General features: G+C 34.7%; 1 protein-coding gene across 17 annotated transcripts in view; it reads right to left on the bottom strand.

Annotated features, from left to right (window-relative positions):
- EFCAB3 (EF-hand calcium binding domain 3) overlaps window positions 1-15,308 on the bottom strand; it is a 419,723-nt gene that overhangs the window by 225,431 nt on the left and 178,984 nt on the right. For 16 of the 17 annotated variants that reach the window (XM_070479568.1, XM_070479567.1, XM_070479577.1 and 13 more), the window contains 5 exons: window positions 14,797-14,901; window positions 10,156-10,260; window positions 3,163-3,267; window positions 995-1,048; window positions 184-288 (listed from right to left, as the gene is read on the bottom strand). In XM_070479568.1, coding sequence (XP_070335669.1) covers window positions 184-288; window positions 995-1,048; window positions 3,163-3,267; window positions 10,156-10,260; window positions 14,797-14,901 — 474 coding nt within the window. Of the gene's footprint in view, window positions 1-183; window positions 289-994; window positions 1,049-3,162; window positions 3,268-3,842; window positions 3,892-10,155; window positions 10,261-14,796; window positions 14,902-15,308 lie in introns of those variants that run through there. The other variant, XM_070479583.1, reaches the window with a different exon arrangement.

A 15,308-nucleotide genomic window follows, 5' to 3' on the forward strand; every position in this document is an offset into this window, starting at 1 on the left:
ATGTTGAATGACAGTAACAATAGTTGGCATTTGTAGCTTTTTCTTTTTCTTTCTAAGTTTAGGGTACTTTAAGATTTTAAACTTTTATGTTATTACCAACTAAATCTAGTTTTAGAAATTCTCAGCTGTAAGACATGGAGAAAACTCCCTTTGGAGACTGACAATGCTATTTACTATTCATACCATCAACAGGTAGATTTTCATTTAGCCGTTCAAATTCTTTTTCAGTGAGTTTGATATCCATTTTTTCTAGAAGTGGTCTCAAGTTGCTGATGTCACCTTTTCCTCCTTAAGAAAGAGAGGAAAGTAACATGAAAGCCACTGAATGATCTAAAACATGAAAAACACATTTGTCTTTAAATGTCTTTCATGAGTATGTATAAGTATTATAATAAAAGAGACAACAAAAAATAAAATTTGCATGTTTGTATTGTTATTGCCATTTCTGATAAGAAGACTATAGCTTCCATTTGACTTTTCCAAGAGCATAGAGAAAGCCAACAGGTACAATGAGAATGGAACACATTTCCTTAAAACGTATGCTGGTGACAAGTCTACATAGAGAAGACATTCTCAAGAAGGTTATTGGGCCAAATGGTAACTGGACCTGGAGAATCCTCATCTATTACTCCCAGTAGTCCTAACTTACTGTACAAAATAGTTTTATTTACTTATTTTTTTGGATCAGACTCCAAAATTGGCTGTTGTTGTTGCTGAATAACTTTTCTAAATTCAATGGTGAGGCTATTCCTCCACTTCAATTTTTATTTGCAAAATTACATGCCAATTATTTACCTGGGAGCAATATTAGAAAAGTTCCATGTATGGTATTTCCTATGAAGATAATACTATACACATCATTTCTGTGTAAAATGAAAATACACTGAAAGAAGCAAAAATAATGAATAAAAATATAAAGAAGGATAAAGGATTCAAAATCTTAGGAAAAGACTGAATATATCAGACAAAAGAATCAATACATTACAATTCTTACTTCTGAAAGACATCACATCCTTTAGTGCTCTCTTTGTATGCACCTTTCCATCATCTGTTAAAAAAGGGGGTTTGGATTATGATACAGGGAAACTGATAATGGAATTCACAAAACATAATTTATCTCTTATATTTAAGAAGAAGAATTTGTCCTAGAATACTTTTATCTGTTTTACCTTGAAGTAGTAATAACATTAAGGAATACTAAAATCTTTAAATATACAAAACTATTCACACTTTGTCCCACAAAGCCATTTTTTTTTTGTAGAATTCTACCATGCTGAATATACATGCTCAAGTTCTTTAAAAAAGTGTTTCATGCCCATTTATAAGTCTATTTTCATATTAGGTGGTCTTTTTATTTTAAAAAAATCTTTAAAAAGTTCTTAATTATCTCTCTGTTACACTTGTTGCAAATAATTTCCAAAGTTGGTATTTGCTTTTTATCTCATGTAGAAGTATTAAATCTTGTCAATTTATTAATTCTGGATGTTGAGTGTTAATATTTCTGTAGTTGATTCAGGAAAAAAGAATGTATGTATGTGTGTATATTTATTGGAGGGAGAGGGGTGTGGATAGAGACAGAGAGAAAGTATGGATAAATGATAAAGCTAATGGGCAAATTGTAAACAAATTTTGAACCTGGGTAAAGGGTAGGAGGGAGTTCTCTGTACTCTTCTTAAAACTTCTCTAAAAATTTAATATTATATTTAAATAAAGTTAAAATGCTAGAAGTCAAAAAATCCAACCATCTAAAAATATTAAAATTATTTTGGAAGTAACATTTGGGTCTAAGAGAAAAAATGAAACTGTAAGCTAATTAACAATGATGATAATAAGAACTATATATCTGATCCCATGAAATAAGGCTAAAGCAACTAAGATGAAAACAGTCAACCATTCAAGTTCAAGAATAATAGAGAATGAAAATGTCCTAAAGACAGAAAAAGGAACTGACAAAAATTATAGCAAAGATTAATACATTAAACAAATAGTAAACAACAAATAAGTCTAAGAATTGGGTTGTTTGTAGGGTAGGAAATAATAACACAGATTAATTGCTTGGAAGTATAACTGAGAAAAAGATAAAGCATAAATACAGCAAATCAGACTGAGATTGATCAGTATCAATCTTAATCTTCTAATTGTGCTGTGATTATGTAAGAGAATTATATGCATGTATATGTATAAATATATGTGTACATATATATATTTTTAAGATAATGAACACTAAATATAGTGTGCATTAATTAGAAGATTAAGATTGATACTGAACGAGACTAGGGAAATGATTATCAATATGGGGAAATTTTAAAAAGTTTTATGAGGATATTTTGCCATGCTCTTTGTTTTGAAGCTGGAGAGTATTACACTTCATGAAGTAAGTCGCACAGAATGATAAATACTATATGTTTTTACTTATTGTGGAATCTAAAAAATAAGACAAGTGAATGAATAAAATCATTGCTTATCTTATCACAGCAATTTTAACTGGAAATTTCAGTGATTCTTAAACCAAAATCTACATGACACTGTCAGAGTCAGAAAGTGACAAAAATAGTACAAAGATTTCTCATATAGTCTTTACCCAGATTTTTCAAATGTTAAAATTTTACTGTATTTACTTTATCATCCTTTCTGTAGGTGCATGCTATTTTTTTTCTGAATGTTTGCAAGTGAATTCACAGGCACAATGCCCTTAGCCACCAAATTTTATATACATATAGGTATGTATGTATGTGTGTGTATATATATATATGCATGCACACACATACATGCATATAATTCTCTTACATAGTCACAGCACAATTAGAAGACTAAGATTGATACAGCACACCTAACTAATCTACAGAATTTACTCAAATTTTACTAGTTGTTCCATTAATGTCATAAATAGCAACTAAGAATCAATTTCTCATGTTTCTTTATTCCTTAACCTGGGACAATTCCTCATTCTTTTTCCATCATGATTTTCAGATTTTTGATGTGTACAATTCATTTATTTTGTACAATAGCCCTCAATCTGGGTGGTGGACTTTTATAAATAACCCAGAGTTTAAATTTCCCAATAATTCTAAGGCATTAAATTCTAAAGCTTTATAACTTCCCTCCCACGCTTACAAGGTCTAGTTGTTCAAAGGAAGGTTCAGCAGCAGTTTTTAGGCTTACCACTAACTGGCAGTGCTTTCATTGGCTTTGTATATTCTGTTTCTGGAAGTTCAATTCCCATATCACTCAGCACATTTTCCACGTTATTGATATTGATATTTTCACCTTTAAAAAGTTAGAAATAATTATACTTATTAATGATGATTCCCAACTTGAGGTTGAATAGCAAAAAGCACAATGAAGCCCTCATTAGTCTTGGGGGAAATCAGAACTCTTAATTGTTTCTTCAATACTAACAAAGGTTCTTTTTAAATTCTGAAAAAAAAATAAATTTATTTCTATTACTGTTCATTTAATCCACGTAGAAAGCTTATTAGGTAAGATTACATTTAATCTTATAAGAAAGTGTTACATGACTTTGTTAATAATGCAATTGTTGACTCATATACAATTACTCAATAATTCACAGTGCCATTTATTGTGCCTGCCTAGAATTTCACGCAGGGAAACATTTTATTCGGAAGGAAAGCTCTACAGTGTAGATTTCCTATATAGATTCAGTCCTGTAAGTATATTTTGTATTGCTTTCTTTTTGCTTTCTTTTTTCCAAACTTAAATTTATGCAACAAGATAAAACTTTCCATTGGATCTAGTGGCAGGATAGCAGGAAAACATGCTAGAAAATTAAAAATTATTGTCAAACCTTAGGACACTCAGTTTATTAGTAGTTTACCACTAACCTGTGAATGCTTTCCCCTCATCCACTACCTTTTTCATATCAATTTTCTCATCAACTGCAAGAAAACACACGTTACAGCTATCTATCTATCTATACACACACACACACACATAACACAAAAGATGAGAAAGTAAACAAAAAAATTTTAGTACTTATCACTTGCTATAGAATTTTATTTCTCCCCTTCATTGGTATAAAATAAGGAAAAGGTTTTACATTTCACATATATAACTATATTAACAATGTGACATTGATATTTTTTGCTTTAAGATATTAAAACTTTCAGCATAAAAGAATTATATGCAAAGGAAGCCCCATTACTTTAGCTGCTTTTAAGCATTTAGATCTTGGAAAATTCTCCATTACTTAGTAGGCTACTGAGTCAAAATTAAAAAGGTGATGTATACCATATTTCACTGTTTTATGTTTGGAAATTTTCTACTCATATAAAGTTGACCCATACTCACTATTTAGTCACTATTATAATTAAGCCAAAAATAATTCATTGACTTTAAATTACATGTGCAAGTTATAAATGACTTAATACATACACAGTTGTTACTTACAACCTTTGTATATAATAGATATTCAATGAGCTATTTCATCAGTTTTTAAAAGGACATTCAAATAGAAACATTAGAGAGACAAAATAAGCTTACTAAATCAGAATCTCAATTATATTAAGTATCAAGAAAGAGGAAAACAGTGAAACATTCTTGTGTTTTTATCTTCCAAATATTTACCTGTTGACTAACAGCAAAAATTAAAATTTGAATTATATATTACACTACTGAGAAAATACAACTATTAAGCATAATACAAAATCTGTTATAATTTCAGATGGGCATTCTGAGCTAAAAACAAAAAAAACGGTCTTTAAAGCATACAAACATGGAGGCTAAATAACACGCTTCTGAATAACCAACAAATCACAGAAGAATTCTAAAAAGAAATCAAAATATGCATAGAAATGAATGAAAATGAAAACATGACAACCCAAAACCTATGGGATTCAGTAAAAGCAGTGCTAAGGGGAAGGTTCATAGCAATACAAGCTTACCTCAAGAAACAAGAGAAAAATCAAATAAATAACCTAACTTTACACCTAAAGCAAGTAGAAAAAGAAGAAATGAAGAACCCCAAGGTTAGTAGAAGGAAAGAAATCATAAACATTAGGGCAGAAATAAATGAAAAAGAAACAAAGGAGACTATAGCAAAAATCGACAAAGCTAAAAGCTGGTTCTTTGAGAAGATAAATAAAATAGACAAACGATTAGCCAGACTCAGCAAGAAACAAAGGGAGAAAAATCAAATCAACAAAATTAGAAATGAAAATAGAGAAATCACAAAACACAACACAGAAATACAAAGGATCATAAGAGACTACTATCAGCAACTATATGCCAATAAAATGGACAACTTGGAAGAAATGGACAAATTCTTAGAAAAGTATAATTTTCCAAAACTGAACCAGGAAGAAATAGAAGATCTTAACAGACCCATCACAAGCACGGAAATCAAAACTGTAATCAGAAATCTTCCAGCAAACAAAAGCCCAGGACCAGATGGCTTCACAGCTGAATTCCACCAAAAATTTAGAGAAGAGCTAACACCTATCTTACTCAAACTCTTCCAGAAAATTGCAGAAGGCAAACTTCCAAACTCATTCTATGAGGCCACCATCACCCTAATACCAAAACCAGACAAAGATGCCACAAAAAAGAAAACTACAGGATAATATCACTGATGAACATAGATGCAAAAATCCTTAACAAAATTCTACCAAACAGAATCTAACATATTATAAAGATCATATATCATGACCAAGTGGGCTTTATCCCAGGGATGCAAGATTCTTCAATATTTGCAAATCAATCAATGTGATACATCATATTAAAAAATTGAAAGATAAAAACCATATGATTATCTCAATAGATGCAGAGAAAGCCTTTGACAAAATTCAACATCCATTTATGATAAAAATCCTCCAGAAAGCAGGCATAGAAGGAACATACCTCAACATAATAAAAGCTATATATGACAAACCCACAACAAACAATATCCTCAATGGTGAAAAATTGAAACCATTTCCCCTAAAATCAGGAACAAGACAAGGGTGCCCACTCTCACCACTACTATTCAACATAGTTTTAGAAGTTTTGGCCACAGCAATCAGAGCAGAAAAAGAAATAAAAGGAATCCAGATTGGAAAAGAAGAAGCAAAACTCTCACTGTTTGCAGATGACATGATCCTCTACATAGAAAACCCTAAAGACTCCACCAGAAAATTACTAGAGCTAATCAATGAATATAGTAAAGTTGCAGGATATAAAATTAACACACAGAAATCTCTTGCATTCCTGTACACTAACAATGAGAAAACAGAAAGAGAAATTAAGGAAATAATTCCATTCACCATTGCAATGAAAAGAATAAAATACTTAGGAATATATCTACCTAAAGAAACAAGAGACCTATATATAGAAAACTATAAAACACTGTTGAAAGAAATCAAAGAGGACACAAATAGATGGAGAAATATACCGTGTTCATAGATCAGAAGAGTCAATAGAGTGAAAATGAGTATACTACCCAAAGCAATCTATAGATTCAATGCAATCCCCATCAAGCTACCAACGGTATTTTTCAGAGAACTAGAACAAATAATTTCACAATTTGTATGGAAATACAAAAAACCTCGAATAGCCAAAGCAATCTTGAGAAAGAAGAATGGAACTGGAAGAAACAACCTGCCTGACTTCAGACTATACTACAAAGCTACAGTCATCAAGACAGTACAGTACTGGCACAAAGACAGAAATATAGATCAATGGTACAAAATAGAAAGCCCAGAGATAAATCCACGTACCTATGGACACCTTATCTTTGACAAAGGAGGCAAGAATATACAATGGAGAAAAGACAATCTCTTTAACAAGTGGTGCTGGGAAAACTGGTCAACCACTTGTAAAAGAATGAAACTAGAACACTTTCTAACACCATCGGTTCAGTTTAGTTCAGTTCAGTCGCTCAGTCATGCCCAACTCTTTGTGACCCCAGGAACCGCAGCACGCCAGGCCTCCCTGTCCATCACCAACTCCCAGAGTCCACACAAACCCATGTCCATTCAGTCGGTGATGGCATCCAACCATCTCATCCTCTGTCATCCCCTTCTCCTCCTGCCCTCAATCTTTCCCAGCATCAGGGTCTTTTCCAATGAGTCAGCTCTTCGCATCAGATGGCCAAAGTATTGGAGTTTCAGCTTCAACATCAGTCCTTCCAATGAATACCCAGGACTGATATCCTTTAGGATGGACTGGTTGGATCTCCTTGCAGTCCAAGGGACTCTCAAGAGTCTTCTCCAACACCACACTTCAAAAGCATCAATTTTTCGGCACTCAGTTTTCTTTATAGTCCAACTCTCACATCCATACATGACCACTGGAAATACCATAGCCTTGACTAGATGGACCTTTGTTGACAAAGTAATATCTCTGCTTTTTAATATGCTATCTAGGTTGGTCATAACTTTCCTTCCAAGGAGTAAGCGTATTTTAATTTCATGGCTGCATTCACCATCTGCAGTGATTTTGGAGCCCCCCAAAATAAAGTCAGCCACTGTTTCCCCATCTATTTGCCATGAAGTGATGGGACCAGATGCCATGATCTTAGTTATCTGAATGTTGAGCTTTAAACCAAATTTTTCACTCCCTTTTTCACTTTCATAAAGAGGTTCTTTAGTTCTTCTTCACTTTCTGCCATAAGGGTGGTATCATCTGCATATATGAGGTTATTGATATTTCTCCTGACAATCTTGATTCCAGCTTGTGCTTTTCCAGCTCAGCATTTCTCATGATGTACTCTGCATTTAAGTTCCATACACTAAAATAAACTCAAAATGGATTAAAGATCTAAATGTAAGACCAGAAACCATAAAACTCCTAGAGTAAAACATAGGCAAAACACTCTCTGACATAAATCACAGCAGGATCCTCTATGACCCACCTCCCAGAGTAATGGAAATAAAAGCAAAAATAAACAAATGGGACCTAATTAAGCTTAAAAGCTTCTGCACAATGAAGAAACTATAAGCAAGGTAAAAAGACAGCCTTCAGAATGGGAGAAAATGATAGCAAATGAAGTAAGTGACAAAGAATTAATCTCAAAAGTATACAAGCAGCAAATGCAGCTCAATTCCAGAAAAATAAATGACCCAATCAAAAAATGGGCCAAAGAACTAAACAGACATTTCTCCAAAGAAGACATACAGATGGCTAACAAACACATGAAAAGATGCTCAACATCACTCATTATTAGAAAAATGCAAATCAAAACCATAATGAGGTACCATCTCACACTGGTCAGAACAGCTGCTATCAAAAAGTCTAAAACAATAAATGCAAGAGAGGGTGGGGAGAAAAGGGAACCCTCTCACATTGTTGGTGGGAATGCAGACTAGTACAGCCACTACGGAGAACACTATGAAGATTCCTTAAAAAACTGAAAATAGAACTGCTATATGACCCAGCAATCCCACTGCTGGGCATACACACCGAGGAATCCAGAATTGAAAGAAACACATGTACCCCAACGTTCATCGCAGCACTGTTTACAATAGCTAGGACATGGAAACAACCTAGATGCCCATCAGCAGATGAATGGATAAGAAAGCTGTGGTACATATACACAATGGAATACTACTCAGCTATTAAAAGAATGCATTTGAATCAGTTCTAGGGTAGATGAAAAATTATACAGAGTGAAGTAAGTCAGAAAGAAAAACACCAATCCAGTATATTAACACATATATATGGAATTTAGAAAGATGGTAATGATGACCCTATATGTGAGACAGCAAAAGAGACACAGATATAAAGAACAGACTTTTGGACTCTGTGGGAGAAGGCGAGGGTGAGATGATTGGAGAGAATAGCACTGAAACATGTATATTATCATATGTGAAACAGATCACCAGTCCAAGTTCAATGCATGAAACAGGGCACTCATAGCTGGTGCACTGGGAGAACCCTGAGGGATGCAATGGGGAGGGATTTGGGAAGGGGGTTCAGGATGGAGGACACATGTACACCCATGGCTGATTCATGTCAATGCATGGCAAAAAGCACTACAATACTGTAAAGTAATTAGCCTCCAATTAAAAGTAATTAATTAGTTAAAAAAAAACAAGAACTTATCTCTGAAAAATGTAACATAAGAAATGACAAAATTGCTACTAAATGGCATCTGATTAAGATGGGGAAAAATGGATTTGTCCAGCGGTGAGATATTTCTTGGCCTTACTGGAATCTTCTAAAGTTCACATATTCCAGATTTTGTTCTTCTAGGAGGGAGTTGCTCTGTAAATAGTTACACTTCAATCTTACTTAACATTTCTTAAAAAATCAGAGCTTGTTTCCAGGTTTCCAAGAGGGAACTGTAGTCCAACATCAGCTCCTGGATAATGGAGTCTGGCAACATCATACAGGAACCTTTATAGCCTTCTAAAGGAGGAAGAACATGTTCGCTGGGTGGCCCTAATTATAGACAACTTTGCTCTGTGATGAGAGTCTCTAAGGGGACAAAAAATGTGACACTGTCTTTGTGCTTCTATTTTAAACAGCTGGGGGTAGATATCTCTGCAAATTTGATGCAATTTGGGGTGAAATTTTAATCATTATGTTCAGTAGGCTTTCTTTGTTTCTCCCTTTTTTTTTTTCAATTTTACTCTTTTAATTTTGTCATATCCCATTGTCACAAGCCTTGCCTTCTACAACCTCTCCCCACTTTTTCTCTTTTTTCCTTGTCTCCCTAATGGTCCTTCAGTAATCCTGTTGACATTCTCAGCAATGTTTAGACTTCATCACTCAAAAAAAAATTAATATAATAAGTTAATGTAAAAGTCAAGAGAAAATGTTTGCTCTTACTTCCATATTGGGTTTTCAAACTTTTTCTAAGCAGCTTGATATCAAGTAAGCATTTTGAAGAGATCTATAATCTCACAAGCTTTCAGAGGTGCTTGATAATAATAGAAATGATTATAACAATAATATTTATCATAGTAATAAGTGACTTTATTGGACACATTATGTATAATACCAGGGACTGGTTTAATTTAATCCTCACAAAATTCTATTATGGATGTGCTATTAATGTACTCCTTTCATGTATGAAGAAACTGAGACAGAAAAACATTAAGATGCCATAACTTTAAACATGAAGAGTCAGAATTCAAACCCAGTCCAGTCTGGTTCTAGTGTCTGTGCCTTTAACCACTCTGCTATTTGAACTCTGAATGTTCACCATTTGATGCTCACCATCAGTCTGCAGGCTCTGTGTCAGATCTTTAAGTTCCTTTTCTGTGAGATTCATCCCCATGTTTCCCAGAACTGTGTCCAGTTTACCAACATCAATTTCCCCTCCTTAAAAAGAGACAGGGATGAGAACAAAATATAGTAATTCTAAAATGTGACAAAACTAGACAATCCAGTCAATTCTTCTGTTCAACTAAAAGGTGATGGTTGTTATTGCTGATTAAATTTTCAGACTGGTTGGCCTTACTGTTGATCAGATTTTATGAATAAAAGAAATCTTTTATTTTTTTATGGTACAGATTCAGATTTTGATTTTTCCAAGCCCTGCCAAAGTTTGGGAAATTCCAAAGGAATATAGACTTTTCTTGAAAAAAATAACAAAATTAAATGATATCTACTTACATAAAGTACATAAAATAGGCAAACCCATAGAGACAGAAAGTAGAGTAGTGGTTACTCAGGGCGGAAGAAAGGGGAATGGGAAATTATTTCTTAATGGGCTTTTTGATAGCATTTCTGTTTGGGGTGATGAAAAGTTTCTGGATATGGATGGTGGTAACAGTTGCAAAAGGTTGTATACTTAATGTTACTGAAATAGAAATTTTATCTTATGTGTATCATACTACAACAACAACAACAAAAGGTAAATTACAGAGCACTCATCTGCTTTTTTCATTATGACTCTCCTATCTCTATGAGTCTTTATACCTTCTAGTAATCTATTCTGATAGATTTTCCTATCAGCTGTAAAAAAACACATAATTCAGGAAAAAGAGAAATCAGTCACTAAGATGGTTTAAAAATCATTTTAGAATTATGGCTTTAAAAATTTTCCATATATATCAAATTATAAAAACATTACAAACAAAAACATACTTTCAAAGTCTGATCTTTGGGGACTTTCCTGGTGGTCCAGTGGTTAAGACTCCATGCTTCCAAAGTAGGGAACATGGGTTTGATCCCTGATCAAAGTCCCACATGCCATGTGGTACAGGCCTCCCCTTCCCAAACAAAAGTGATCATATTCTCTTTGAATTGTAAAGCCAGTATTATTATTATTCTACCATGCCAAAACATGCGGTCTTTTAATTCCTCCTTTTACTTTTCTCATTTGGATTTCTGGCAAACTGCTTCAGCATTCTTGCCTTGAGAAACCCATGAGCAGTATGAAAAGGCAAAAAGATATGACACTGAAAGATGAGCCCCCCAGGATGGTAGTTGTCCAATATGCTCCTGGGGAAGAGCAGAAAAATCGCTCCAGAAAGAATGTAGAGACTGAGCCAAAGCAGAAACGATGCCCAGAAATGATGTCTGATGGTGAAAGTAAAGTCTGATGCTGTCAAGAACAATATTGCATAGAAACCTGGAATGTCAGGTCCATTAATCAAGGTATATTGGATTGGTCAAACAAGAGATGGCAAGAGTGAACACTGACATTTTAGGAATCAGTGATCTAAAATGGACTGGAGTGGGTGAATTTAATTCAGATCAACATTATATCTACTACTGTGGGCAAGAATCCTTTAGAAGAAATGGAGTAGCCTTCATAGTCAATGAAAGAGTTCAAAATGCAGTACTTGGGTGCAATCTCAAAAACAACAAAATGATCTTGGTTTGTTTCCAAGGCAAAGCTATTCAACATCACAGTATATCTAAGTCTATGCCCCAACCCCTAATGCCAAAGAAGCTGAAACTGAATGGTTCCATGAAGATATATAAGACCTTCTAGAACTAACTCCAAAAAAAGATGTCCTTTTCATCATAGGGGACTGGAATGCAAAAAATACGAAGTCAAGAGATAGCTGGAGTAACAGGCAAGTTTGGCCTTGGAGTACAAAATGAAACAGGACAAAGGCCAACCGATTTTTGTCAAGAGAACACACTGGTCATAGCAAACACCCTCTTCCAACAACACAAGAGACAACTCTGCACATGGACGTCACCAGATGGTTAATACTGAAATCAGATTGATTACATTCTTTGTAGCCAAAGATGGAGAAGCTCTATACAGTCAGCAAAAACAAGACTGGGAGCTGACTGTGGCTCAGATCCTGAACTCCTTACTGCAAAATACAGACTTAAATTGAAGAAAGTAGGGAAAACCACTAGGCCACTCAGGTATGACCTAAATCAAATCCCTTATGATTATATGGTAGAAGTGACAACTAGATTCAAAGGATTAGATCTAATAGACAGAATGCCTAAAGACCTATGGACAGAGGTTTGTAACACTGTATAGGAGACAGTGCCCAAAATTATCCTCAAGGAAAAAGAAATGAAAGAAGGCAAAATGGTTGTCTGAGGAGGCCTTACAAATAGCTGAGAAAAGAAGAGAAGTGAAAGGCAAAGAAGAAAGGGAAAGATAAATTAATCTGAATGCAGAGTTCCAAAGAATATCAAGGAGAGATAAGAAAGCCTTCCTCAGTGATTAATGCAAAGAAATAGAGGAAAACAATAAAATGGGAAAGACTAGAGATCTCTTCAAGAAAATTGGAGATATCAAGAGAACATTTCATGCAATGATGGGGATGATAAAGGACAAAAGAGTAAGGACCTAACAAAAGCAGAAGAGATTAAGAAGAGGTGGCAAGAATACACAAAAGAACTATACAAGAAAGGTCTTAATAATCTGGGTAAACATGATTGTGTGGTCACTCACCTAGAGCCAGATATCCTGGAGTGTGAAATCAAGTGGGCCTTAGGAAGTATCACTACGAACAAAGCTAGTGGAGGTGATAGAATTCCAGTTGAGCTTATTTCAAATCCTTAAAGATGATGCTGTTAAAGTGTTGCTCTCAATATGCCAGCAAATTTGGAAAACTCAGCAGTGGCCACAGAGCTGGAAAAGGTCAGTCTCCATTCCAGTCCCAAAGAAAGGCAATGCCAAAGAAAGTTCAAACTACCGCACAATTGCACTCATCTCACATGCTAGCAAAGTAATGCTCAAAATTCTCCATGCCAGGCTTCACTAGTACATGAACCAAGAACTTCCAGATGTTCAAGCTGGATTTAGAAAAGGCAGAGGAACCAGAGATGAAATTGCCAACATCTGTTAGATCACAGAAAAAAAACAAGAGAATTCCAGAAAAACATCTACTTCTGATTCACTGACTACACTAAGGCCTTTGACTGTGTGGATCACAATGAACTGTGGAAAATTCTTAAACAATGGGAATACCATACCACTTTACCTGCCTCCTGAGAAACCTGTATGCAGGCCAAGAAGCAACAATTAGAACCAGACATGGACCAATTGACTGGTTCCAGATTGGGAAAGGAGTACCTCAAGGCTGTATATTCTCACCCTGCTTATTTAACTTCTATGCAGATTACATCATGCAAAATGCTGGACTGGACGAAGCTCAAGCTAGAATAAGATTGCAAGGAGAAATATCAAAAACCTCAGATATGCAGATGACACCAGCCTTAGGCAAGAAATTGAAGAGGAACTAAAGAGCCTCTTAATGAAAGTGAAAGAAGAAAGTGAAAAAGCTGGCATAAAACTCAACATTCAGAAAACTAAGATCATGGCACCTAGTCTCATCATTTCATGGCAAATAGATGGGGAAAAAATGGAAACAGAGGAAGATTTTATTTTCTTGGGCTCCAAAATCACCGAGGACAGTGGCTGCAGCCATGAAATTAGAAGACACATGCTCCTTGGGAAGAAAAGCTATGACAAACCTCGATAGCATATTAAAAAGCAGAGACATCGTTTTGCTGACAAAAGTCTGAATGGTCAAATCTTTGGTATTTCCAGTAGTCATGTACAGGTGTGAGAGTTGGACATAAACAAGGCTGAGCACTGCAAAATTGATGCTTTTGAATTGTGGTGCAGAGGAAGACTCTTGAGAGTCCCTTGAACAGCAATGAGATCAAACCAGTCAATCCTAAATAAAATCAATCCTGACTATTCATTGGAAGGGCTGAAGCTGAAGTTCCAATACTTTGGCCACCTGATGCGAAGAGCCAACTCATTGGAAAAGACCCTGATGCTGGGAAAGATTGAGGACAAGAGGGGAAGGATGTTACAGAGGATGAGATGGTTGGAAGGCATCATCAACTCAATGGACAAGAGCTTGAGCAAACTCTGGGAGATAGCGAAGGACAGGGAAGCCTGGCTTGCTGCAGCTCATGGAGTCATGAACAGTTGGACACAACAGAATGACTGAATATTCACACTTCCTTTTTCTTAAAGTTCCTCTCTTAAAATCAAGTATTCCAGTAGAATTAAGAGTAATGGCAGGTATTTCTCAGCACTTACTCATAATAATGGTATGTTTCTTGATTTTCAAATGAAGAACTAAATTATGCAATTAAGATTTCTTAATTTTTGACAAATTTTTTCTTCGAGTCTCAAATGGAATAGACATTCTTACTTAAACACACAAATCTAAGTTTTCTTAAAGGTTTTACTGCAAAGTTTCTTAACAGCAGCACTACTAACATTTTGGATAATTCTTTGCTGTATGGGTCTGTCCTATGCATTAGATGTCTTCTATCCACCAGATGCCAGTGACACTTCCCCCTCCTCCACCAAGTTGTGACAACCAAAAACATTTCCAGACACTGTCAAATGTTTCTTCAGGAGCAAAACTGTCCCCTCTTGGGAACCACTGTTACAGTGATATTTGAAATGCTTACCATCAACTGATAACTTTTTCAATAACTCCAAGTGTTCCTTATCTGAAAATTGTATCCCCATGTTTTCCAGAATGCCTTCTGTGTCAGAGATATCCATGTCCTCCCCTACAAATAATAAGAATTAGAAAATGTAAGAATTTTAAAAATTACTTGAAGATTTAAAATTTAAAAATAAATAATATTTTCCTATGTAGCACTGACTTCAGTTATTGAATCAAGAGCAAAGCTTCATCACAAACATATGTGAAAGGTATTATCTCCTAATCATGTGGACAGGATAATATAGTATACAATAGAATGTAGGGATATAAAGTACATGATAAATTAGAATATTTTAGATGTTTGATCTTTAGTTATTGAATGAAATGTGTTGGTCTTTACATGATTACCTATATAAGTTGAAGCTTCACCTCATCTACAGTGCTTCATCTACACCTATACTTTGGTCATTTAAACTAATATGTGATATTTATAAACTCATATGAAATATGTTGTTGACAAATGCTTCATAG

The sequence above is a fragment of the Odocoileus virginianus genome, chromosome 17 (assembly GCF_023699985.2).
Source record: "Odocoileus virginianus isolate 20LAN1187 ecotype Illinois chromosome 17, Ovbor_1.2, whole genome shotgun sequence".
Lineage (NCBI taxonomy): Eukaryota > Metazoa > Chordata > Mammalia > Artiodactyla > Cervidae > Odocoileus > Odocoileus virginianus.